The sequence below is a fragment of the Brachionichthys hirsutus genome, chromosome 1 (genome assembly GCF_040956055.1).
Source record: "Brachionichthys hirsutus isolate HB-005 chromosome 1, CSIRO-AGI_Bhir_v1, whole genome shotgun sequence".
NCBI classification, from domain to species: domain Eukaryota; kingdom Metazoa; phylum Chordata; class Actinopteri; order Lophiiformes; family Brachionichthyidae; genus Brachionichthys; species Brachionichthys hirsutus.
This window is the reverse complement of record NC_090897.1, coordinates 994,464-1,017,022: the sequence shown is the minus strand read 5'-3', so window position 1 is coordinate 1,017,022 and position 22,559 is coordinate 994,464. Positions and strand designations below refer to the sequence as shown.

At 52.9% G+C, this 22,559-nt stretch overlaps 2 protein-coding genes across 2 annotated transcripts in view; both read left to right on the top strand.

Moving 5' to 3' along the window:
* The first annotated feature begins 4,249 nt into the window (after window positions 1–4,249).
* cngb1a (cyclic nucleotide gated channel subunit beta 1a) lies at window positions 4,250–14,525 on the top strand. The gene is made up of 30 exons (XM_068751353.1): window positions 4,250–4,324; window positions 4,434–4,485; window positions 4,531–4,594; window positions 4,897–4,994; window positions 5,159–5,200; window positions 5,424–5,451; window positions 5,798–5,873; window positions 5,941–5,965; window positions 6,734–6,868; window positions 7,002–7,080; window positions 7,164–7,301; window positions 7,371–7,533; window positions 7,756–7,804; window positions 8,961–9,069; window positions 9,152–9,229; window positions 9,299–9,447; window positions 9,529–9,747; window positions 9,815–10,023; window positions 10,099–10,149; window positions 10,231–10,317; window positions 10,725–10,789; window positions 10,881–11,003; window positions 11,076–11,217; window positions 11,291–11,450; window positions 11,551–11,648; window positions 11,753–11,836; window positions 11,912–12,030; window positions 12,326–12,472; window positions 12,868–13,069; window positions 13,195–14,525. The coding sequence occupies exons 1-30, from the start codon at window positions 4,250–4,252 to the stop codon at window positions 13,426–13,428; spliced, it is 3,300 nt and encodes a 1,099-aa protein (XP_068607454.1). The 3' UTR covers window positions 13,429–14,525.
* A 5,095-nt stretch (window positions 14,526–19,620) lies between these two features.
* Window positions 19,621–22,559, top strand: part of LOC137895111 (kinesin-like protein KIFC3) — a 7,609-nt gene continuing 4,670 nt past the window's right edge. Inside the window, exons 1-3 of the mRNA XM_068740600.1 lie at window positions 19,621–19,839; window positions 21,365–21,485; window positions 22,423–22,555. Of these exons, the coding sequence (XP_068596701.1) occupies window positions 19,621–19,839; window positions 21,365–21,485; window positions 22,423–22,555 (473 nt within the window). The remainder of the gene's footprint in view (window positions 19,840–21,364; window positions 21,486–22,422; window positions 22,556–22,559) is intronic.

Sequence of the window (22,559 nt, the reverse complement as noted above, 5' to 3'; positions counted from 1 at the left end):
AAATCTATTAGAACTTGTAGAAAAGTAGAAAAACGAAAAGAGGAAGCAAGGATGCAGGACAGGAAAGGAGGCTAGGAGCTACTTTTAGCATAAATGCTAGCATGTGATGGGGGGTGCCGCTTCAGGGTCAGCGCCTGTCCCGGTCGGAGTCTTATATTATTTTGTTATTTATTTTAGTGAGATCAACGTCTGGTCTGGAGCTCTGATGGAGTCCGATCGGGTCGGGTCCGCCCCTTTCTGGACAGCCGGGAAGAACTGGAAAACGATGTTAGGAAGACCAACCTCTGGAACAGACGTGTTGGTCTGTTGCCACGGCGACCTGGTAAGACCCAAACTCCCTCGTGTGTTCTCAGGTGTGTGATCTGGATCGGGTACCTGCAGCACCTGAGCTCCAATCCTGTGTTTCGCTGATGCTGGGTTTAACCCCGTGAGCAGCTAATCCTGCTCGGGCCACATTAACAGCTTTAACACAAACACTGCTAACGAACCACCAGGAGGTTCTGCAGGATCCCGTAATCTGGTTTATACCGGAAACAGATCCAAAACAAACAGAACCGAATGAGCCTAGCGGTCTGGTGGCGCTGCAGATCACGCAGTGAAACGGTCTGGGTTCTCACTGTGAAAAGGTCCGGGTTCCCACAGTGAAACGGTCCGGGTTCTCACAGTGAAACGGTCCGGGCTCCCACAGTGAAACGGTCCGGGTTCCCACAGTGAAACGGTCCGGGTTCTCACAGTGAAACGGTCCGGGCTCCCACAGTGAAACGGTCCGGGTTCTCACAGTGAAACGGTCCGGGTTCTCACAGTGAAACGGTCCGGGCTCCCACAGTGAAACGGTCCGGGTTCTCACAGTGAAAAGGTCCGGGCTCCCACAGTGAAACGGTCCGGGTTCCCACAGTGAAACGGTCCGGGCTCCCACAGTGAAACGGTCCGGGTTCTCACAGTGAAAAGGTCCGGGCTCCCACAGTGAAAAGGTCCGGGCTCCCACAGTGAAACGGTCCGGGTTCCCACAGTGAAACGGTCCGGGTTCTCACAGTGAAACGGTCCGGGCTCCCACAGTGAAACGGTCCGGGTTCTCACTGTGAAACGGTCCGGGTTCTCACTGTGAAAAGGTCCGGGCTCCCACAGTGAAACGGTCCGGGTTCCCACAGTGAAACGGTCCGGGTTCCCACAGTGAAACGGTCCGGGTTCCCACAGTGAAACGGTCCGGGTTCTCACAGTGAAACGGTCCGGGCTCCCACAGTGAAACGGTCCGGGTTCCCACAGTGAAACGGTCCGGGTTCCCACAGTGAAACGGTCCGGGTTCTCACAGTGAAACGGTCCGGGTTCTCACTGTGAAAAGGTCCGGGCTCCCACAGTGAAACGGTCCGGGTTCCCACAGTGAAACGGTCCGGGTTCCCACAGTGAAACGGTCCGGGTTCTCACTGTGAAAAGGTCCGGGTTCTCACTGTGAAAAGGTCCGGGCTCCCACAGTGAAACGGTCCGGGTTCCCACAGTGAAACGGTCCGGGTTCCCACAGTGAAACGGTCCGGGTTCTCACTGTGAAAAGGTCCGGGTTCTCACTGTGAAAAGGTCCGGGTTCCCAGAGTGAAACGGTCCAGGTTCTCACAGTGAAACGGTCCGGGTTCTCACAGTGAAACGGTCCGGGGTCCCACAGTGAAACGGTCCGGGTTCTCACAGTGAAATGGTCCAGCCCACTGCGTTCTTTTTGCTACCGCCGCTCCATGAAAGTAGTTTGTTTCCTGGTCCTGGTTCAGATCCAGTCTTGGTCCGATGCTGCTCAGCCCTCTGCTGGGTCACATGACAAACTGTTTTCTGACTTACTGAGGTGTTGGAAAGTGACAGTAATGAGCTTTAGAGCTAAGTGCTGGATAGTTTGGCCCTGAACCTCGTCTTGCAGGTGATCTGCCAGATCATTTTCTGTTCTGATCTGGTCCTACATCCGTCCATCCGTCTGTCCATCCATCCATCCGTCCATCCATCTGTCCATCCATGACTAATCTGGTATTCCAGGTTTTTATCTCCTCGGTGATTCCCAGTTCTTCCTGGAGGATCCAGAGGTGGCCCGGTCCGGATATCCTTTAAATGGAATGGGACGCTCTGATTGGTTTAACTAACAATTTAAGGCTGAATCCAGTTCTGATTGGTGGTTCTGTATTCGGGCTCAGATTGAGTTGGACCCGCCCCTCGGTGTTGATCACTTAAATCAGACCCACAATCTAACATTTCTAAAGGTGTTAGAGATATTCAACTCACACAGAACCAGAACCACCAACGGGCTTCGTGTTTCAGCTAATCCGGGCCCGTTTCACCCCCGTGTCGTCCTGTCCTTCTCTAATCCCGTTAGTTCCTCCATAATCCCTGCAGAGGGTTCAGATCCCCGCTGGACTTCAGCGTCTTCACGCCGCGCTGGGATGCTGCTGGACCTGGACTGAACACCTCAGGTAGGACCCGGGACCCCGGGACCCAGACCCACATGTCCCAGCTGAATTTGTGTTTGGATCGTGTCTATTGATGACGAAGCATCGGTTCTGATGAGGAGGACCGGATTCAGTTCTCTGTTCACACTGTGATCCGGATCAAACATGGGAAAGTCCAGAAAAGGTTCCTCAGCAGTTTTTGTTGTTGTCTGGATTGCAGCTTTATGTTTTTTCTTTGGTTCCTTTTCGACCCACTAAAACGTTCACGAAGCCAAACTGTTTCGGACCAGAACCAGGACAGCGGTGTCCCCAGAGGATGAACTGTTTTTACTGAGGGCCAACCAGGTTCCAGCTGGTCGTTCATCTGTTTAACCAGCGGACTTTATTTACTCTCCAACTGTCACCCAGTTAAACTGGCCATAAGCTAACTGGCTAAAGCTAACTGGCTAACACCGTCCAGCTGACTCTGAACTGGACTTTCTGTGGACGTCCCTCTGCGGCGGGACGTCCTGTGGTGGATTAGGGTCACGGCGGGTCGGCTGTAAGTGGACCTGACACTGAGCCAGGCGTGATCTGAGCGCGGGTCGGGTTAAACGATGACATCATCATTTGGGTTCTGTTTGGCATCGAGGTCACGAGACGCGTCTTCTTGTGACCTTGTCTTCCAGGATGCTGAGCTGGGTGGTCAAAGTGGTTCCACAGCCGCCTGAGCCTCCACCCAAAACGACCGGCACCGCCCCGCCCTCTGCTGCTGCCCCGCCCCCTGTCAATGTAAGCCACGCCTCTGTTTATTGACCTGATGCTTTGTCCCACTCTCCTCATTTCCTGCTTTGTGCCTGTTTTGCTTCCCACAGGAAAGGAAAGTCACTTTTCAAGATGACAACAAAACTAAAGGTCGGGTTTCAACAACATGTGTTTCATTTTGTTTCTGGCCTCACGTTAAAACTTTATCGTTTCTTCAGCGGCTCCACAACCTGACCAAGGACAGCAGGAGGCGCCGACAGCAGAGGGGAACAGGTGAGTCGTGGTGACATCATCCAGGAAGTGAACCAGAGGAAACCTATTTATGAAACAGGGACGGGGATGTGGTGATGAGAGATGTGTGTGTGTGTGTGTGTGTGTGTGTGTGTGTGTGGGTGTGGGTGTGGGTGTGTGTGTCTGTGTGTGTGTGCGTGTGTGTCTGTGTGTCTGTGTGTGTGTGTGTGTGTGCGTGCGTGCGTGCGTGTGTGCGTGCGTGCGTGCGTGTGTGTGTGTGGGTGTGGGTGTGGGTGTGTGTGTCTGTGTGTGTGTGCGTGTGTGTCTGTGTGTCTGTGTGTGTGTGTGTGTGTGCGTGCGTGCGTGCGTGTGTGCGTGCGTGTGTGTGTGTGTGTGTGTGTGCGTGTGTGCGTGTGTGCGTGTGTGCGTGTGTGTGTGTGTGTGTGGGTGCGTGTGTGTGTGTGTGTGTGTGTGCGTGTGTGTGTGTGTGTGTGTGTGTGCGTGTGTGTGTGTGTGGGTGTGTCTGTGTGGGTGTGTGTGTGTGTGCGTGTGTGTGTGTGTGTGTTGCTGATTCTCGTCTCTGACTGCTTTCTCTGGACGACAGTAACCCTGAAGACGAGTGAGTGACCGTCACGGAAGCTCCTGCCAAATACTGAGCTGCTTTAGAAACACTCCCACAGACTGAATGCCAAATAGTGCCCGTGTTTTTTGTCCGCTCTGGGCTCCTGTAGAATGATTTCGGATCTTTAGATAGACCCAATAGATCCCGGCAGCTCCTCGGGGGTCAGCCTCCTGCTGCAGCTGATTGGTTCAGACGCCTGCAGGTGTCTTTGATCTTCCTCCCTCACAGGAAGGGGATGATGGCCTGGATCGCTCAGGGTTTGGACAAAGTCGTTCCTCATCCCGACCTGAAGGCCAAGGAGCCGCCAGCCGCCGCCGAGCGTCTCGCCGAGGTGCGGCAGGAGCAGGTAGATAAGGACAGGTAACTGTCCCACAGTACCCTCTGCTGGTCAGGTGACCTCGTGCTCTGCTTCTCCTCAGGTGTGTCCGGCAGCAGCAGCTCCAGGTGAGACTCCGACGTCATCTCCGCCCGGCCGTTCAGATGCTGAGATGAGAATGAACGTCTGGTGCGTTTCAGCTGCAGAGCCTCAGGTGGTGAGGGTGGAGCCACAGGGAGAGGACAGCAAGCCCCTCCCACCCAGGTGTGTGCGTATGTGTGTTGGTCCAGGTTTAACACACAATAGTTTTAACAATAGTTTACAGAAGTTGGATGAACAGGTTTTTATTTCTAGATGTAACTTTGACAGCATTATTAAAATCAATAAGCAAATCCATTGATCATATAAATCAGGCAAATATTGATTCAAGAGAGAAATGGAGAATTTTATTGCATTCATTTATTTGTGTGTGCGTGTGCGTGTGCGTGTGCGTGTGCGTATGCGTGTGTGTGTGTGTGTGTGTGTGTGTGTGTGTGTGTGTGTGTGTGTGTGTGTGTGTGTGGCAGAATGATAGACTGGATCAAACAGGGTTTTGATAAAGTCGTCCCACAGCCGGAGATTCGCTCAAAGACGGAGAAGGCCGAAGCTCCTCCTCTGAGCAAAGGTGCGTCTGACCGACGTCCAATCATAATGAAGATAAATAAGATAAATACTTATTTATAAATAAGAATGAAGATAAATAAGATAAATACTTATTTATCAACCACAGAATTTATTTCCTATTTCTCTGGTGAATAAATTATCTTTGAACAGCAGCGGCTCCGGCAGCAGAAGCTCCGCCTCCTGTGAAACCAGCCAACTCTGACAAGTAAGATAAACAGGAAGTCTGAGCGGTCAGTCCAGGGGTCAGAGGTCAGGTATTTTAGACATCATTATAACATCAAGCACCCACTGTTAACCTGTTGTCTTGTGCTAGCACCCTGCTACCATGCTAGAGTCCTCTCCAGCGGGACAGATGACCTTCTGATCGGTTTCATTGATACGCGTCTGTGTGGGTTTGAAGGGGTTAAATGTTGTCTCGTTTGACCCCTCGGGTCTACAGACGCAGAGCAGCGGTCCAAGTAGGACGAAACGCGTTCATCCAGACTTTAAACTAAGATCAAGAGGCGTGATGCTACATATAAATGCTAAACAGGCAGCTAACGAAAAACCAGTCGGCTACATGCTAACAGCTCACTGGCTAATTACAAACCAGCCGTTAGTGTAAACAGCATAGCATCTGATCTGCTTGCTGTTGCTATGCTAGGTACAAACCGATATGCTTGTTAATCTTATAGCATTAAAAACTTTGAAAACTTTGAAAACATTAAAAGCTAGCTACAAGCAGCAAGGATAATGTCTGCTATTCTCTTCATGCTAGCGTAGCATTATGTTTGAGCGTTTGACTGCTCATTGGTGCGTTGACAGCATGGTGGGCTGGATCGTCAACGGGATTGGACGGCTGCTGCCTCAGCCCGTTCAGAAGCAGGTGAGGCACGGGACTGTTTCGTGGCGCACGTCGGACGCCATATTTCACCACACCTGAATCTCGTCGTTCGTTCCTCACGCAGGGCGGCGGCGGCGAGGTGCAGTGCAGTAAGTATGAGCGTTAGCATCTAGGAGGCTAGCGCTCAGACATCGCCGAGCATTAGCTACACTAAGCATTATGTGTAACACCTGCATCAATGATGATGGACATTGATCAGTGGGGGGGGGGGGGCTGGTGTCAGTGATGAGGCAGGCTCTAACCGGGCTGCTCTTCTCCTTCTGTTTCAGGGGGGAAGAGCAGCGAGAGCCCCTTAAAACAGAAGGAGAAGGAAGAGCGGGACAGAGTCTCACTGAAACACGCGGCTCGGGCAGTTTGAACGTTATGACATCACAACTCAGAGCGGCAGCGGTTAAAAGACAAAAGACGAAAGACAAACGGGACATGGATTTAGATTTGACACAATTTTCTCTGGACTTTAGACTCTGGTCTGTCGAGTCTGGACTCTAGATGCTGGACTCTAGACTCTAGATGCTGGACTCTAGAGTCTAGAGTCTAGAGTCTAGATGCTGGACTCTAGACTAGATGCTGGACTCTGGACCATTTGGAACCTCTTTAGCGTCCTTACACTCAGCTAACTAGCTGCCATCATTAACTCATTAAACTATTCATGGAATAAAAACATTCAGAGTTCAGAGTTGTCTTGTTTTTGTTGTGTTTGGAAGGATCAACCAATGAATCTGTTCAGTGATCATCATCATATCATCATAGATCGATAGATTCTGTAATCAATAAATGTGTGTGTGTGTGCAGCAGAAACACACACACACACACACAAGCAGATAACCCTCAGCTCTTCCTGCCATCTTGGCGTTCAGTCAGAGTCCTGCAGAAGAAGACAGACCTGGTGCTGGAGGACATGGAGCAGGAGGAGCAGGAGGAGCAGGAGGAGGCCAGGCAGGAGTCACAGCACAAGAGTGTGCAGCTGGTGGAGGAGGTGAGTCAGCCTTCAGGTAAAATGACTCCGATCAGCGCAGGGTACTTTCAGTTCTGCGTCACGGCGCAGAGAGCATCGCCGTCCGATGACATCACTACTGTGACATCACTACTGTGACATCAGAGCTCGTCTCTGGTTGCAGAGAGAAGAAGTGAATCCGGAGAGTCCCGTGATGGACAGCATCCGGAAGGAGGTTGGCGAAGCGCTGTTAGCGCACATGGAGGAAAGGTGAGCCGGCGCCGGGTCCCGCGGCGCAGAGGGAGACGCCTCACAGCTGGAGGAAGGCTCAGTTTGACCTTTGCCCTGCGCAGACTGCAGCAGGAGCGTCTGGAGGCGGCACGCATCGCAGAGGAGATGGCCAGGAAGGCCGCCGAGGAGGCGGTCCGACAGCTGGAGGTGGAGCTTCCAGCAAAGATCGTCATCGAAACGCTGTCAGAGGCCAACGAGCCGTGAGTGAGAAGACGGTGTCCCGGCGACGAGACAGGTGTCCTCCAGTAACCGCTGTCTCGTCCCGACAGGCTGCCCAACATCCTGGAGGAGGAGAATGAAGAAGACGCCTCCCCTTCATCAACAGAGGCGGAGCCAGCGTCAGAGAGGAGGGACCTGGAGAGTCCGGTCTCCAGACCCGTCAGCCAACAACCGGAGCCACAAACTCCAGACGGCCCTTCGACCACGAATCAGGTGCAACTGTCTGTAAGGCTGCGGCGTGCGCCGCCCCCTGCTGGTTGGAGTAGTGAAGTATTGGGAGGTATTCATGTGGTTTTCAGGTGCTGCGTAATGATAATAGGAAAATATTGTTCATGTTTGATTTCTGACTGTTAAATGGAGTTAATATTAAGTAATAATGTGGTGAGAAGAGAATAGCGTTACTTTACTTTGACTCTGTGTTTCTTCTTCTCTTAGGTCAATAAAGATAAAGAAGCAGAAGAAGAAGGAGATGGCAGCTCTGGAGGTGAGCCCACGAAAACAGCAGGGTTTAATTTTTACTACTATTACAATTAAAAATTAAACTGCAGTACAATTAGTAAAAATAGAATAATATAATTCATTTTTTTTTATTGGTTTATTTAATCTTATTTTGTTGAGTCAGCTCCAATTTGACTAATTTTCATAAATATATTACATGATGTGGTTATGATGATGATGATGTAGCATTGTGGGCGGGCCAAACAGGCTTGGGCCCACCCACTTGGCCCATCCTAAATGACCAGAAGAAGAAATATTCTATTATCATTTACCTTTAAACTTTTTGAACATGAACATTTAAACATGCAGTGAAGACTAAAATATGTTTCCCTCCTGTATTTATTGAAATTAAAACGAAGCAGAGCTATTGATTATTTGATTGGCAGTGAGATAGACCAATCGATTCAAGCCCTGAATGAGACGGCTCAGGTAAACGATCACCTGTCGGAGTTTTTCCACCTCCGTCTCGCCCGGGCGGAGTCTTACCTCTTCTTCGTCTACTCCGATTGTTTCCTCCTCTAGTTCCCGACGCGTGTTCTCCGATAAAGAGCTTCCTGCTCCGATTCCCGCTCGCTGCCGAGCTTCTGGAGAGCTGCAGGATGCGGATGCATGACCTCACCCCTCCCACGCTGACCCGGGAGCTGTCCCAGTTCCCCGCCCAGGCCCGCCGCTGCTGCGCGGGCATCATGGACCGCCTCAGGCGCCTGAACTCCCAGCATCCTCAGCAGCCTTAACCCCGCCCTCCTCATCCTAGTGAACCTCATAGATGCCGGACGTTTGTGTAGATGTGAGCCGATGAAGTGCCTCTGTAGCTGTAGCGCCCCACATCCTCCTCGCCATCACTCCCATCATGCACTGCTTCACCAGCTGCCAGCCAACTGTGCTTCAGGTGATGTCACAGGATATGTGTGATGTCATTGGAATGACTTCATAGAGCTGGAGGCAAATGCTCTAAAGACGAGAAGCTCTCCCTGTTTAGCTCCGCCCCTCCACAGACTTTAGTGGTGACTCCTAGATTTCTTATATTTATAATGTTAATATACTTTACGGGCGTTTCTTCCTTGTGTCCAGTATTAGCCTGTTTAGCTAGCCGTAGCTCGCTAACGTGTCGCCTACTGGTCCGTGAACAGGAACAGGAACAGGAAGCTGCGGCGGGGGTGTGGCTGAAGCGCCGGGCCTGAAGGTGGACGATGTGGGACAGCAGAGCGGTCTGAGCGTCCCCCAAATCATCACCACCGAAAACGTCCCGGAGTCTCGGCTCAGGTAGCGACGTCCGCTAGCGTCCTCCCGCTCAGGCGCGACTTCTGCTGTCGTAACGTGTCGCCCCCTTCAGGCCATCGGGCGATCTGTCTGCAGACCAGGAGATTCAAGAATTGACCAATCAGGGAGAGCTGCTGACAGCAGATGACGAGTGAGAGACACTACCTCTGTCCGTCCTTTCTGTCCTCCATGTTTAAGTCCTCCTGCTGTCCTCCTGCAGGACACGCCCCCTCTCCGCGGCCAGCGTTGGCAGCGTGGCGATCCAGGACCGCCTCTACCAGCTGGTCGGGTTGCTCAAAGGTCGGACCGAGCGGCAGAAGGAGCGTCTGTTGGACGCGGACGAGTCCGAGGAGGAGAGTCCATCGGCCTGTGCGTCCTCGCGTCAGTTTTCACTTCTTTGCCTCGCGATGGTTGAAGCTCCTTCAGAATACGTTCATTTTGTCTCTGCAGCCCCAAGCAAAGCTCCGCCTCCCCCTCCTCCTCCTCCTCCACCAGGAGACGAGACGAAGGCTGATGCTCCTGCCGAAGACGAAGAGAAGGAGTTTGAGCTCCCCTTCAAACTTTTGGGACATCCAGTGCAATTTCCCAGATTGAAACTGCCGCCGCTTCCAGCCTGGCTCGGGGCCATCCTGGAGTACCGGTTCCCCTCCAGCATCGACCCCTTCACAGGTGAGCACTGCCAGCCCTCTATTACCTGGACGAGGAGGCTCGGAGCTCAGATCCAGACTGTCCACAGATCTGATCTACGTCTTCTGGCTGTTCGTGGTGGTGGCGGCGTGGAACTGGAACATGTGGCTGATCCCGGTCCGCTGGGCCTTTCCCTACCAGACGCCAGAAAACATCCACCTGTGGCTGCTGGCCGACTACACCTGCGACCTCATCTACATCGCGGACATCCTGGTGTTCCAGTCCAGGCTGCAATTCGTACGGGGCGGAGACATTGTGGTGGGTGGAGTCAGAAATATCGGATCCAATGTTCTTCCTGATTCCGGTCTTTAATCTGGATTCTGTTTGTTTCAGTGTGATAAAAAGGACATGAGAGAGAACTACATGACCACCGACAGGTTCAAGGTGAGACCTCAGCCCCGCCCCCTTTCATAGATTCAATGGATCACATATGAATAGATTATTGATGAGCCCTGATTTCCACAGATGGACGTCATCAGTCTGTTTCCGATGGAGATATTTTATTACTTCACTGGAGTCAACTCTCTGCTCCGGTTCCCTCGGCTGTTGAAGGTCAGGATCAGCTGATCAATGGATCAATAGATCAGTTCAGGATCTTATATCGGATCATTTCCTGCTGATCACCTTCTGGCCTCTCGCCGGTCACAATTAATGTTGGACTATTGATCATCCAGCTAATAATGCGTGAAGAACGCCGATGATAATGTAACCAATAGTTAGCAGTTAGCGTTCAGTCACCATCTAGCCCCGCCCAGTCAGCTGGTAACTCATTATTTATGAGCGTTCATTTCTTCTGGATGTTTCATCATTTCTGTTTTTAGAACCAGCGTTCCTCTTCATTCCTTGCGGATCCACGTTTATCCCATTTCTCCCCATTTCCTTTTTCCACGTCTTCCCGCTTCCTGCCGACGTCCTTCCATGTCTTCCCACTTCCTGCCGCCGTCCTTCCCGCCTCTCAGTACACGGTGTTCTTTGAGTTCAACGACAGGATGGAGGCAGTAATGAAGAAGGCGTACATCTACAGGTGAGTTTAATGGCACCCGGACAGGCGACTGCCGTCGTGGTCTCGGAACGAGGCCCTGCGGAACGCCGCGTGAGACTGCGCTGTGTGTCAGGGTGATCCGGACCTCCGCCTACCTGCTCTATTCCCTGCACATCAACGCCTGTCTCTTCTACTGGGGCTCCGACTACGAGGGACTGGGATCCACCAAGTGGGTCTACAACGGGAAAGGCAACGCGTAAGAAGCTCCGCCTCCTGTCGCCTCGCCGCCGCCGTGATAAACGATGCTTTTACCGGGTTCCTCCTCCAGCTACATTCGCTGCTACTACTTCGCCGTGAAGACGCTGATCACCATCGGGGGCCTCCCCGACCCCACCACCGTCTTTGAGATCTGCTTCCAGCTCATCAACTACTTCATCGGCGTCTTTGCTTTCTCCATCATGATTGGTCAGGTGGGTGTGGCTTGATTCGTCTCCGTTCGTTAGACGCCGTGCTGGGGCTGACTGCTGCCGGGGTGTCTGGCAGATGAGGGACGTGGTCGGCGCGGCGACGGCCGGGGAGAACTACTACCGGGCCTGTATGGACAGCACCGCCAAGTACATGAACTCCTACAGCATCCCCCCAGAGGTCCAGAACCGCATCAAGACCTGGTACGACTACACCTGGAAGAGCCAGGGCATGCTGGGTAAGCGCGAGAGGAAACGACTTCAATCAACAGCAGAGGCGGGGCTAGGGTCGCTTCCAATGCTCGAGTAAATCAATGGATCAATACCTTCTGTGTTCAGATGAACAGGAGCTGCTGATCCAACTTCCTGCCAAGATGAGGCTGGACATCGCCGTGGACGTGAACTACGCCATCGTCAGCAAGGTGCCGCTGTTCCAGGTAGATGCCTGACAACAGGTAAATGCTTCAGGTGCAGGTCGAAGGCGCCCTCCTGACCCGCCTCTCTCTCTCTCTCTCTCTCTCTCTCTCTCTCTCTCTCTCAGGGCTGCGACAGGCAGATGGTGTTCGACCTGCTCACGAGGCTCAAGTCCGTCGTCTACCTGCCCGGAGACTTCGTCTGTAAGAAGGTAAGCTCACCTGTCCGAGCACTGTGTGTGTGTGTGTGTGTGTGTGTTGACCCTCTGAGTGTGTGTGTGTTGCAGGGGGAGATCGGCAGGGAGATGTACATCATCAAACAGGGGGAGGTCCAGGTGGTGGGCGGTCCTGACCTGCAAACGGTGTTCGTCACCATCAGAGCCGGCTCGGTGTTCGGAGAGATCAGGTAATCCCGTCAGCCAATTAGAGCAGAGGATGTGGGACGAGTCATTATTGGAGGGGGGGGGGTCAGATTATTCATCATCAATAAATCCCGAGGACTAGAGTTGAGTAAAAGTTCCTCAACATCCAGACCTGGGTTAAACTCACAACATGTTACCATGGAAACTGCTAGCATGCTAAATGGCTAACAATAACAAAGATTTGTAATAATAATAAATACACACGCAGACCTCTCCGGCTTGAGGATACATTCTCTCTGACACTCGAGTGTGACATCACTCTCTTCTCTGATTGGTCAGCTTGCTGGCGGGCGGCGGAGGGAACCGACGCACGGCGAACGTGAAGGCTCACGGATTCGCAAACCTCTTCATCCTGGACAAGAAGGACCTGGCGGAGATCCTGGTTCACTACCCGGAATCCCAGAAACTCCTCCGAAAGAAGGCCAAGTAAGAGTCCCGAGGCCGGCGGCGCCTGGTTCCCGGGTTCAGGGGCGGGGCGGGGCGGGGCGGGGCGGGGCGGGGCGGGGCGTGGCTAGTTCTACGTCCAGAGATCCAGCTAATAACAAACACGACACGCTAATTTTAATGAAGCTAGTTTGAGTCCAGGTGTGGCTGCCGTCCCTCTGTCTCCGTCCCTCTGTCTCCGTCCCGCCACCCTGAGCAGGATTACCTCTAATCCAATCAGGACGGGGATTCGGGTCAGGACTGCTGCTCAGTCTGGTTCTGATGCAGCAGAGGCAGGATGTGTTGTCGGTGTTGGTAGGACAAGCCCCCCCCCCCTCCCCCCCCCGTTTCTGTCTTGCACTTTTTGCTTTGATCTTTGACCGGTCGGTGTTTTCCAGGACGATGCTGACGAAGGATCAAAAGCCGGCGGAAAAGGTCGGAGGTGAAGAGGCGACCCGGGTCATCCCGGCCCGACCGGACACGCCCAAGATGTTCAAGGCGGCTCTGAAGGTGACGAAGCAGGAGGGGATGGAGGGAACCTTCGCCAAGCTGAGGGAAGCCTACGCAGCGTCGGAGCGCTCAGAGGTGGGTCGGGCGCCGGTCCCAGCAGGGGGCGCTAATATGCAGCCAGGAAATACCACAGGGGTGGGAGGGGTTTAGAAAGAGATCACCTCCACCAGCCAGCCAGCTGTTAGTTAGTGAGTCCGCCTCTCTGTCCCGTCCAGGCCCCGCCTCCCGCCCCGCCTCCCTCGCCGACACACCGCCGCTCCCCCGTCCCTCTCCCGCCGGTTCAGGACGCCGCCGACGCCGTGTCAGAGACCGCCGACAGCTCGGTGGTCATCAGGATGACATCACGGCAGGAAGGAGAGGAGGTGCTGACGGTGGAGGTGACGCGTCGGGGTGAGGAGAAGGAGGAGACGGAGGAGAAGGAGGAGAAGGAGGAGACGGCGGGAGAGTGACCTGACAGGACGCCGCCAGAAGTACCCCAGTGCATTGTGGTCTCTGTTCTGGTTGCTTCTTCTTCTGTGGTGGATTCTAAGCAGCCTGTTTGTCATCCTGCTTTTAGCCACATTTAGATTTGTTTCTAACTATAATTATTTTGTGAATGACTCATTTTATGGATAATTCCAACTTCACCTGAATGCACCGTAAGTCACATGATTACGACATCCAGCTGTGCCTGAGGGCAACAAAGTGGCGAATCAGTCCGGGTTCATAATGTGAATCAGTCCGGGTTCATAATGTGAATCAGTCCGGGTTCATAATGTGAGTCAGTCCAGGTTCATAATGTGAATCAGTCCAGGTTCATAATGTGAATCAGTCCAGGTTCATAATGTGAATCAGTCCAGGTTCATAATGTGAATCAGTCCGGGTTCATAATGTGAATCAGTCCAGGTTCGTAATGTGAATCAGTCCAAGTTCATAATGTGAGTCAGTCCAGGTTCACAATGTGAATCAGTCCAGGTTTATCCTGCAGCAGTGACTTCAGGTTTTTGTTGGCTCGTGGTTCAGCCACTTCCTGCTGCCTGCAGATAGCGGCGCTATGCTAACAGTGTGGCTGACCACACATTATTAGCATGCTGGGCTTAACGTGCAAGCTAATATTTAAAGTTAATGTTTTCATTGTTGGTATTTACATGAAGCCAAACATCCTATAAATCGAATAAACAAATATTGATTACGGTACATAGATTAGTTACTGATATTGTGACTACATGAGGTGAATTTAAGTGCCAGCTTTTTTTTGGTGCCCAGCAGAACATGACTCAGCATATTTACGCGTCTGCAGGAGAGACAAAGTTCTCAGGAGCTATTTTAAGGTTTTGTGATGTCGTTTGTCATTTCTAGGGTAAAATTAGAACTTTATTAATCCCGAAGGAAATTCTGAGGCAATAAACCAAAAATGTGTTTCAGAAATTAACACTTTTATAAATGGATCTATGATGTGATTGTTTTATAAGGTGTAGATTACCTAAATGATAGTTACAGCAAAATATCTGCTTGATTGACAGCCTGAAGTTTAATTCACGGCAAAACTGATAATAAAAATGTTCATTGGTGACAGAGTATCTCAGGTGTAATATGACACCAGGAAAGTTATAAATATTCCTAAACTACCTCAAAATACTGGCAGGAAAATGAAGAAACTTTCTGGGAATAATGAGATGAGAGGCCTCGGGAAGCAGAGGAAGCAGAGGAAGCAGGAAGCAGAGGAAGCAGGAAGCTGCCATTGTGTCGCAGACCAAGAGGAAGAGGAAACAGAAACAAAGCAGATGGGAGAGGTGATGAAGAGGAAGCTTCTTCATCATCAGGCCGGAGACAGGAGAACGAGTTCACCTCCTGATCTGGTTCTGATGTCCCTCGGAGCTGAAACAATCAATGACTTTATCGATTAGACAATTAGCACGCTTGTGTTTTTATTAAAAAGGTAAACTGTGGTAAATATTTAACGGGGGGGGGCCTCACCTGGAAGGCCCCACGTCTGGACCCCACCCACAAGTTAGTGAGTCTGACGTCATCAAGGTGTCCTTTGAGTGAAATCGTACTTCCGTGTTTTGTTTGCAGTGAAGTTCATTTTATTCCTTACAACTATACTAAAGAGGAAATGCCCTTTCTTGGGATTCCGGGAGTCACGTGACACGCGGTCCCTCGTCTCTTTGATGTTTATTAAAAAAAAAAAATGTTTCCACGCTCATGCGCGCCGAACACCCGTGAATCGTCATATGTCTGACGGGCCCTGAAGGCAGCACTGACAGACAGCAGACTTGACTTTCGGCGGCGGGGCGAAACACGGAGCCGAGCCCGGTGGAAAACCGGAGGAAAACCGGAGGAAAACCACCGACCGCCGCCTGAAACGCGCGCGTTTTCACGGCAAGTTTCCGGTTAAACGTCTGAGGTCGATATCCGGTAAAAACTTTGGGGATTTACTGCGCGGAAACATCCAGGAGGAGGAGGAGGAGGAGAGGAGTCGCGCCTCGGGACCGGAGGTAAGGAAAAGTTTGCTGTGTGGAAAACTCTCGGTCCGGGTTCGGCGGCTCCGAACCGGGCCGCGGGGGGTTGTGGGTCGGCCGGTTCTGACTCACTCCGCGTCGGGCTGCGGCTCTTTTCATGCCGCCTTCCAGCAGCATCCATCAATTCAGACCCGCTTTCAGGTCCAACAAAAGAGCCGGGGGCTCACCTGCCCCCCCCCCCCCCCCAACACACACGTGCCCCCGTTTCCATGGAGATTCCAGGCCCGGTCCGCGGGTCAAAGTCAGTCAGCGGAGCGGCTGGGGAACGGATCCGGGTTGCCGGATCCGAAAACGGAAACGAGTAAACGGGTCTATGGAAACAGCTCGTCAAAAGACGAGAGGTGTGTGTGTGTGTGTGTGCACACGCGCGCGCGCACACACACGCCGCGAGAGAGACGCCAGAAAATGTGTTCAGATTAGATTCAGTAGATTAAATCAAATTATCAGCAACGACACGGAGATTAGCATGCACACCCGTGACGTCAGAGCTCTGATTAAATAAATAAACGAGAAAAACTCAGAGAGCACAGACCCCCCCCCCCAAGCAGCCCCCCCTATCTGGATCTGCCCCGTCCACACGGTGATCTGGATCAGCACCAGAAGGTTCTAGATGGTTCTCGGTATCTTTAAACACCAACATGAAAAGTCAAAGTGAATCAGAGCTGATGTTTATTTTTAACTGATTCTTAATCCATAAATGGTTTAATGTTAAAATGTAATATTTGTTCCTGACCTCGTTCTGGATCAGAACCAGGAGACGTGTTTCATGCTGGTTCAGATCGGACCCCTTCTCGAATTAAATGCAGATTTTACAAGATATTATTTTTTAAAGCCTCCATTATAAGTAAATCCAGATGTTTCTGTATCCAGACGGGAATCCGGATCATCTCAGAATTTAACGGGTCCAAGTTAGACCAGAACCATCTTCAGATGGGAACCCCGTAGCACTCGGACTCCTTTTAAACCCAGTTTGGAGCCGAGCCGGAGTCCCGCCCTGTTTTATGTGTCTGCTTCTGTGTTGTGGTCCGTCGCTGGTTTGACTGGGAGCAGGAGGTCCGGCGCTGGTTTGACTGGGAGCAGGAGGTCCGTCGCTGGTTTGACTGGGAGCAGGAGGTCCGATGCTGGTTTGACTGGGAGCAGGAGGTCCGGCGCTGGTTTGACTGGGAGCAGGAGGTCCGTCGCTGGTTTGACTGGGAGCAGGAGGTCCGATGCTGGTTTGACTGGGAGCAGGAGGTCCGTCGCTGGTTTGACTGGGAGCAGGAGGTCCGGCGCTGGTTTGACTGGGAGCAGGAGGTCCGATGCTGGTTTGACTGGGAGCAGGAGGTCCGATGCTGGTTTGACTGGGAGCAGGAGGTCCGTCGCTGGTTTGACTGGGAGCAGGAGGTCCGGTGCTGGTTTGACTGGGAGCAGGAGGTCCGATGCTGGTTTGACTGGGAGCAGGAGGTCCGTCGCTGGTTTGACTGGGAGCAGGAGGTCCGGCGCTGGTTTGACTGGGAGCAGGAGGTCCGGCGCTGGTTTGACTGGGAGCAGGAGGTCCGTCGCTGGTTTGACTGGGAGCAGGAGGTCCGATGCTGGTGGCGTTCTGGTTCATGTGGTGAACAGAACGGTCTGACTTGAACGTTTGAAGTTTAAAGATTCCACCCAGGAGCATTAATCTCTTCCCGTTCTCCTGAACTCATCTGGGATCCGCCCCCTGTTTCCTGCCCAGGCTCTGATGAAGATGATGATGATGATGGTGTGTGTGTGTGTGTTGGCGGAGGCCGGCCGGGTGTGTCTGACCGCTCCACCAGGAGGCTCCTATAAATACAGAACCGCTACAATCTGGGCCGGGTTCCATCTAGAACCGTTTAGTCTTTCTGCCTCATTAAACATGGGAGTTATTCATCCCGACCAGTAGAGGGCAGCGTTGCTACCCATCCCGACCAGTAGAGGGCAGCGTTACTACCCATCCCGACCAGTAGAGGGCAGCGTTGCTACCCATCCCGACCAGTAGAGGGCGGCATTACGTCATCAAGCTGGACCAGTAAGAACATCTCTCCCTGGAATCAGACTGAATCCAGACAGGATGAATTAAACTAAATGGATCGATGACTGATCAATAGAATATTATTGATTCTTTCTCTCTTTCAATGAAAACCGTAACAAATAATCACATTTATTGTATCATAAATGTTTTAGGGTATTACCTAAAGAGTGTCTCCCTCCACAGGAGGATCAATTGACCATCAGAATAGATTACAAGTCTGTTATTGATCGGCTGTTATTGATCAGCTGTTATTGATCGGCTGTTTAACAATGAACAAGCTGCTGAACCGCATGCCAGCAGCGTGGCTAATGGCTAAGCTAGCAGTTCCACAGGCGGCATTCCTGTGATAAGACGTCCACATCCAACACGAACGGTGTGTTCACTGACAGTCCGTTCATCTGAGCTCCCTGAGTCTCCAGGACAGACGCATTCCAGCAGCTCACAGCTGATCCCTGGGTGGGGCCGGTACCTGTGATGGGGGGGGGGGGGGCTTTGACTGGTTAATCTTTATTATTGATCGTTTGTAAACCCGACTTTATTTCTATGATTGCTCCTCCCTCTCCCCCTCCTGAGCTTTTCTCTCCTTCGCGATTCTTTCCGTTCTTGTCACTCTGTAATTTCCTCCAGAAATAGAGCGATGGGCGAGTTCGTGTTGGGAGTCTGTAAACCACCAACCCTCCCTCCCCTCCCCCCCTCCCATCCACACGGGTCTGTTTTTAAACTGCGGGTTCTGAACTTAAACCGGGTAGAACCAAATGTTCTGATGACGCATCCCGGGAGAGGCAGCAGGATGGGGGAGATCAAGAGAGCAACTGGAAGCAGTGATGATGATGATGATGAAGTCAGAAGGAGTTCCGGACCGGACTCCTGATCTGGGCTGCCCGACACCCCCCCCTTCATCGCTGCTCTTCCTCCCGTACAGTCCTGTTATCAGGCGTTAGCCGGACCCCGCCCGCGTCCTCTGGAGCACTGGAGTGTTTTTATTGGTTGCTGCTTGATGGCGCTGGCGGGGCGCCCTGCACGAACCAGGAAGTGTTTTTAATCAAACGGGACAAAAACGCACCGTTATAAAAATCAGTCACCAAATGGGTTTTATTTATTATCATTATTATTAACCAGTCAAATCCCTCGGAGGGGTGGAGACGCTGCCTGGCGCTGATGCGGGTCCATCCGCGTCATGTGACTCGGCATAATGACCCTGTGTTTGCTGTGACTCCGCCCCCTGTTCTCTGGGCCCTGAAAGCATTTGGTGGACTGGAAACGTCCTCTTTTGTCTCTGCAGTTTCCAGAAACAGTCCCGGGTCTGTCTTCGGGTTGGGTTGCTCCGTCCCGTGATCGGGACTGTCGGCCCCCACTGAGACCAGTTCCCAGAATCCCCGGGTCTGGCACGCAGACGGGACGGGGTCACCGGCGAGCTAGCAGCATGCAGCTAGTTAGCATTAGCTCACTGCTACATGGTTCGGGTTCGAGACACTCTCTCTCTTTCTGATGGAGGTGAAGACCCGACCTGACTCAGATTTATTCTGGTTGACGGGACGGGGAGAGACGGGGTGTTGGGTTTCGTCCTGGACCACCTGATCGTCCAATCAGAACACGGACTGAGCGGAAGTTCGTTTGGAGTTCCGTACTTTTATATTTCCGCACTTCGACACCTGACTTCCTGCTGTGACTCCTGAGGGCCGAGGACTCGGCTGCAGGACTCGGGTCCAGGTCGATGGCGTCTTGAGTTTCTCGTAGAACCTGAAACCGGCTGGCTCTGGTTACCTGTTTATCAGCCTTGGAGGGGGCGGGAGGGGACGGGAGGGGACGGGACAAGGTTCGCAGGCTATCAGCTCGGTGTAAACGTAATACTGCTGGTGGAGGGGCGGGGCTCGGGGGCGCAGGTGAGCTACAAAAGCAAAGATCCACGGAGACGAACTGGAAACGGCAGCAGGGTCCAGACGGGTGAGACAGCTGAGACGTCTCACCTGGACGGATCCTCCTCGGCTTGCTCGGTCTCAGGTGGGATGAAGCCAGAAATCCCCAGAGAACAACCGTCGGTCACTTTTACCTGAGTCGGACTCTGCAGTTTCCAGAAACAGTCCCGGGTCTGTCTTCGGGTCGGGGGCGGGGACATGTACGTCCTGTGCACCCTGGCGGTCCTGTCCATCCACAGACTCTTCGAGAGCTGGAAGGGTGTGGCTCCCGCCGGCGGGTGGGAGGCGGGGCACGAAGGTCGCCCTGAGGCCAACGGTCGGGTCGGCTCGATGGAGGTTCTGGACCACGGAGGACGCAAGGTGGGGAGGCGGCGAGGAGGAGGCGTAGGTCCCGTCCCGGGCAGCAGGAGGGCTCAGGTGAGGAGGTGGCGATCGGTCCGGGGTGTTTCCTCCAGAACCGGGAAGGATTATTAAATATGAAGCGACCCTAAAGGCACCATCAGGAGCCCCGCCCACAACCTTTCACTGAAGTCTGGGTGGTGCTTTGCTCTGATTGGACGTCAGAACCAGGCGGCTTAATATGAGATTAGCTGTTAGCTAGCAACTAGCATTAGCGTTTGGTTCCGCCTCTGAATGAATCCAAAAGAAACTCTTCTTCCCACTGCGTATTAAGCTCCTCCCACTTCAACATTTCCAGGTTGTCACCTGTAAATCATTTTATTATTTTTGTTATTGTTTGGGGCAGAAGAAGCTGATTGGTTCCGAGTGAGAAGCGTCACATGATGGGGAATCTAAATGGTTGAAATCCTGTTGCGTCCGCCCCCCGGGGGGGGGGGGGGGCGTCCGTTCTCCTCCTCTTCCTCAAACTGCAGAGAGATAATTCACCAGCAACAAAAAGGAGGTGACATCACAGGGCTGGGGGAGGAGCAGCCCCTCACGCTTCAGCTGACATATTTATCTGTGGTGGGAGGTGCAGGGGGAGGAGGGGGGGGTGAGGCTGCTGTTGCTAGGGGAACAGAGAAGAACGTCTGTTGAGGGGGGGTCGGCGTTGACGCGGTTCCTGCTGCTGCGTGTCGGTGTGAAGCCGCATCGAGGAGGAAGAGGATGCAGCGATGATGGGGACGAGGAGGCCGCATGGAGGGAGGTAAGAATGGGGGGGGGGGCAGAGGGAGGGGGGGCCGGCGGAGGGAACCTGACGCGGAGTGTCGCGTTTCGCCCGCTGACCTGGATACGGGTCGTGTGCTGGGAGGATGGCGCCGCTCTTCATCTTCAGCTCCTGCCTCCTGATAATCCTCCTCCTGTCTGGGTTCTGTTCGGCCTCCCGCTCATCGGATCGTCCCGCATCCAGAACCGTTTTCATCACGCTCGTCCCACCCTGACGCGGAACCGGACCGGACCAGAACCATAGACCTACAGAGAACCAGAGGTCTGTCCGAAACGGGGACGGTCTGCCCCTCCCCCTCTTCCAGACGGGGGGGGGGGGCAGCATCCTGTGGCATCCGCGCGCACCTTTACCGTTACCTGGAGCAGCGTCTCGCCGTGAAGAATGTCATTTAGCCTGATGGTGCTAACATGTTCTTAGCATGTGCTGACAGTCTGTTGATATTAGCATTTAGCTGCTAGCGTGGCTAGCGGGTCGGCTAATGTCATGTCTGTACATTTGTGTGTGTGTGTGTGTGTACATATAGCACGCACACACACAGCCCTGAAGGTGATTTATAATCAGTCAATAACAAAATAATTGTAAAAACGTTTAAAAGAACAAATGTAGGATTGACTGTATTTTTTTTATGTGTTTGTAGTTTTGTTTCATCCCAGAGAAAACGATGATCATAAACAACAAATTCTAGAAAATCCGATTTATGGCTCATCAAAAGTCCGGTTCCGTTGGACCCGATCAGGAACTCGCCCATCGTGGTTCTATTGTTCTTCCTGTGTGCAGCCGGTCCGGCGGTCCAGCGCTCTGCTCAGCCCGGCGGTCATGTTCAGCTCGAGAAAGACCTGGGACCTTAGCCACGCCCCCTGCCTGCAGGAGCTCTGGAAGAACGACGTCTCATTGGACGGTGAGTGAGAGAGGAAGACACACCAGCGCGTCTGCATTTTTGTGTGTGTGTGTGTGTGTGTGTGTGTGTGTGTGTGTGCGTGTGCGTGTGTGTGTGTGTGTGTCACACGTTAGCATGACTCAGTCCAGCTCGACAGGTAAAGGACACCTGAGTGAACAGACAGGTGAGTTTGTGTGTTTCTCTCAGCCGATGGTTCTGAAAGAACCCGGTTTCTCCTCCCGGATCAGTGGAGCCGCGGCGTTCCGACCCCGCTGGACCGCGTTAGCTTAGCAAGGCGGCGGCGACTGATTCACCGGTTCCGTAGCGTTCTGAATCAGGACGGAACCGGGAGTGGATGATCCGGTTCAAGTTGAGCTGCTGCGTGAAAGAGATGAAGATGATGATGATGAAGGTGATGATGATGATGAAGGTGATGATGATGATAATGGTCTGAAGGCTGCTGATTCACTGAGCTCTGCGTGTCAGATGTTGTTTACGTCCATCAGGCATGCGGTGACGTTCAAGGCCCCCCCCGCCCGGTCCCGGTCCCGCTCCCCCACCCCGGTGGACCGGTCCTCTGAACCGTCCCGCCTGGGGGGTCGTCTCATTCCTGCTGAGTCTGCATTGCTTTGGCCTGTGATGTAGCTGACAGTGTGTGTGTGTGTGTGTGCGTGTGTGTGTGTGTGTGTGTGTGTGGGGGGGGTATAAATACTCAGACTCTCCACAGAGTCCAGATTGTTCTCGGTTCCGAAGAGATTTGAGGTCTTTCAGAAAACATGTGACGCACTCGGGTTACTGCGTCAGCTGGTTTCCATGGCGATGAGGAATGAGAAGAATTCAGCTTATTTCTACGTTCTACGTCGTGGGGGGGTTGAATGTTTACCGACCCAGTCGGAGCGGTCTGACCCCCCCCCCCCCATGAGGCTTGGCTGAATTTGTCCCTTCTCTTTTCCCGTAGCGAGCTCGGTGGACTTCCTGATGAGTGATGGTGAAGACGACGCCTCCTTCCTGTCTCTGCCGACCGCCGCCTTCTCACAGCACCGCCCTTTGACCCCCCAGCTGTCGGAAGCAAAGGCCCCTTGCCAGCAGCTGCTC

What these genes read in the sequence shown, in the direction of transcription:
- cngb1a (XM_068751353.1), top strand. Translation starts at nt 4,250, where the DNA reads ATGATGGCCTGGATCGCTCAGGGTTTGGACAAAGTCGTTCCTCATCCC. An exon ending in GCCCTTCGACCACGAATCAG is followed by an intron (nt 7,534 to 7,755) that starts GTGCAACTGTCT and finishes TTCTTCTCTTAG; the next exon opens with GTCAATAAAGATAAAGAAGC. An exon ending in GCAAGGTGCCGCTGTTCCAG is followed by an intron (nt 11,649 to 11,752) that starts GTAGATGCCTGA and finishes TCTCTCTCTCAG; the next exon opens with GGCTGCGACAGGCAGATGGT.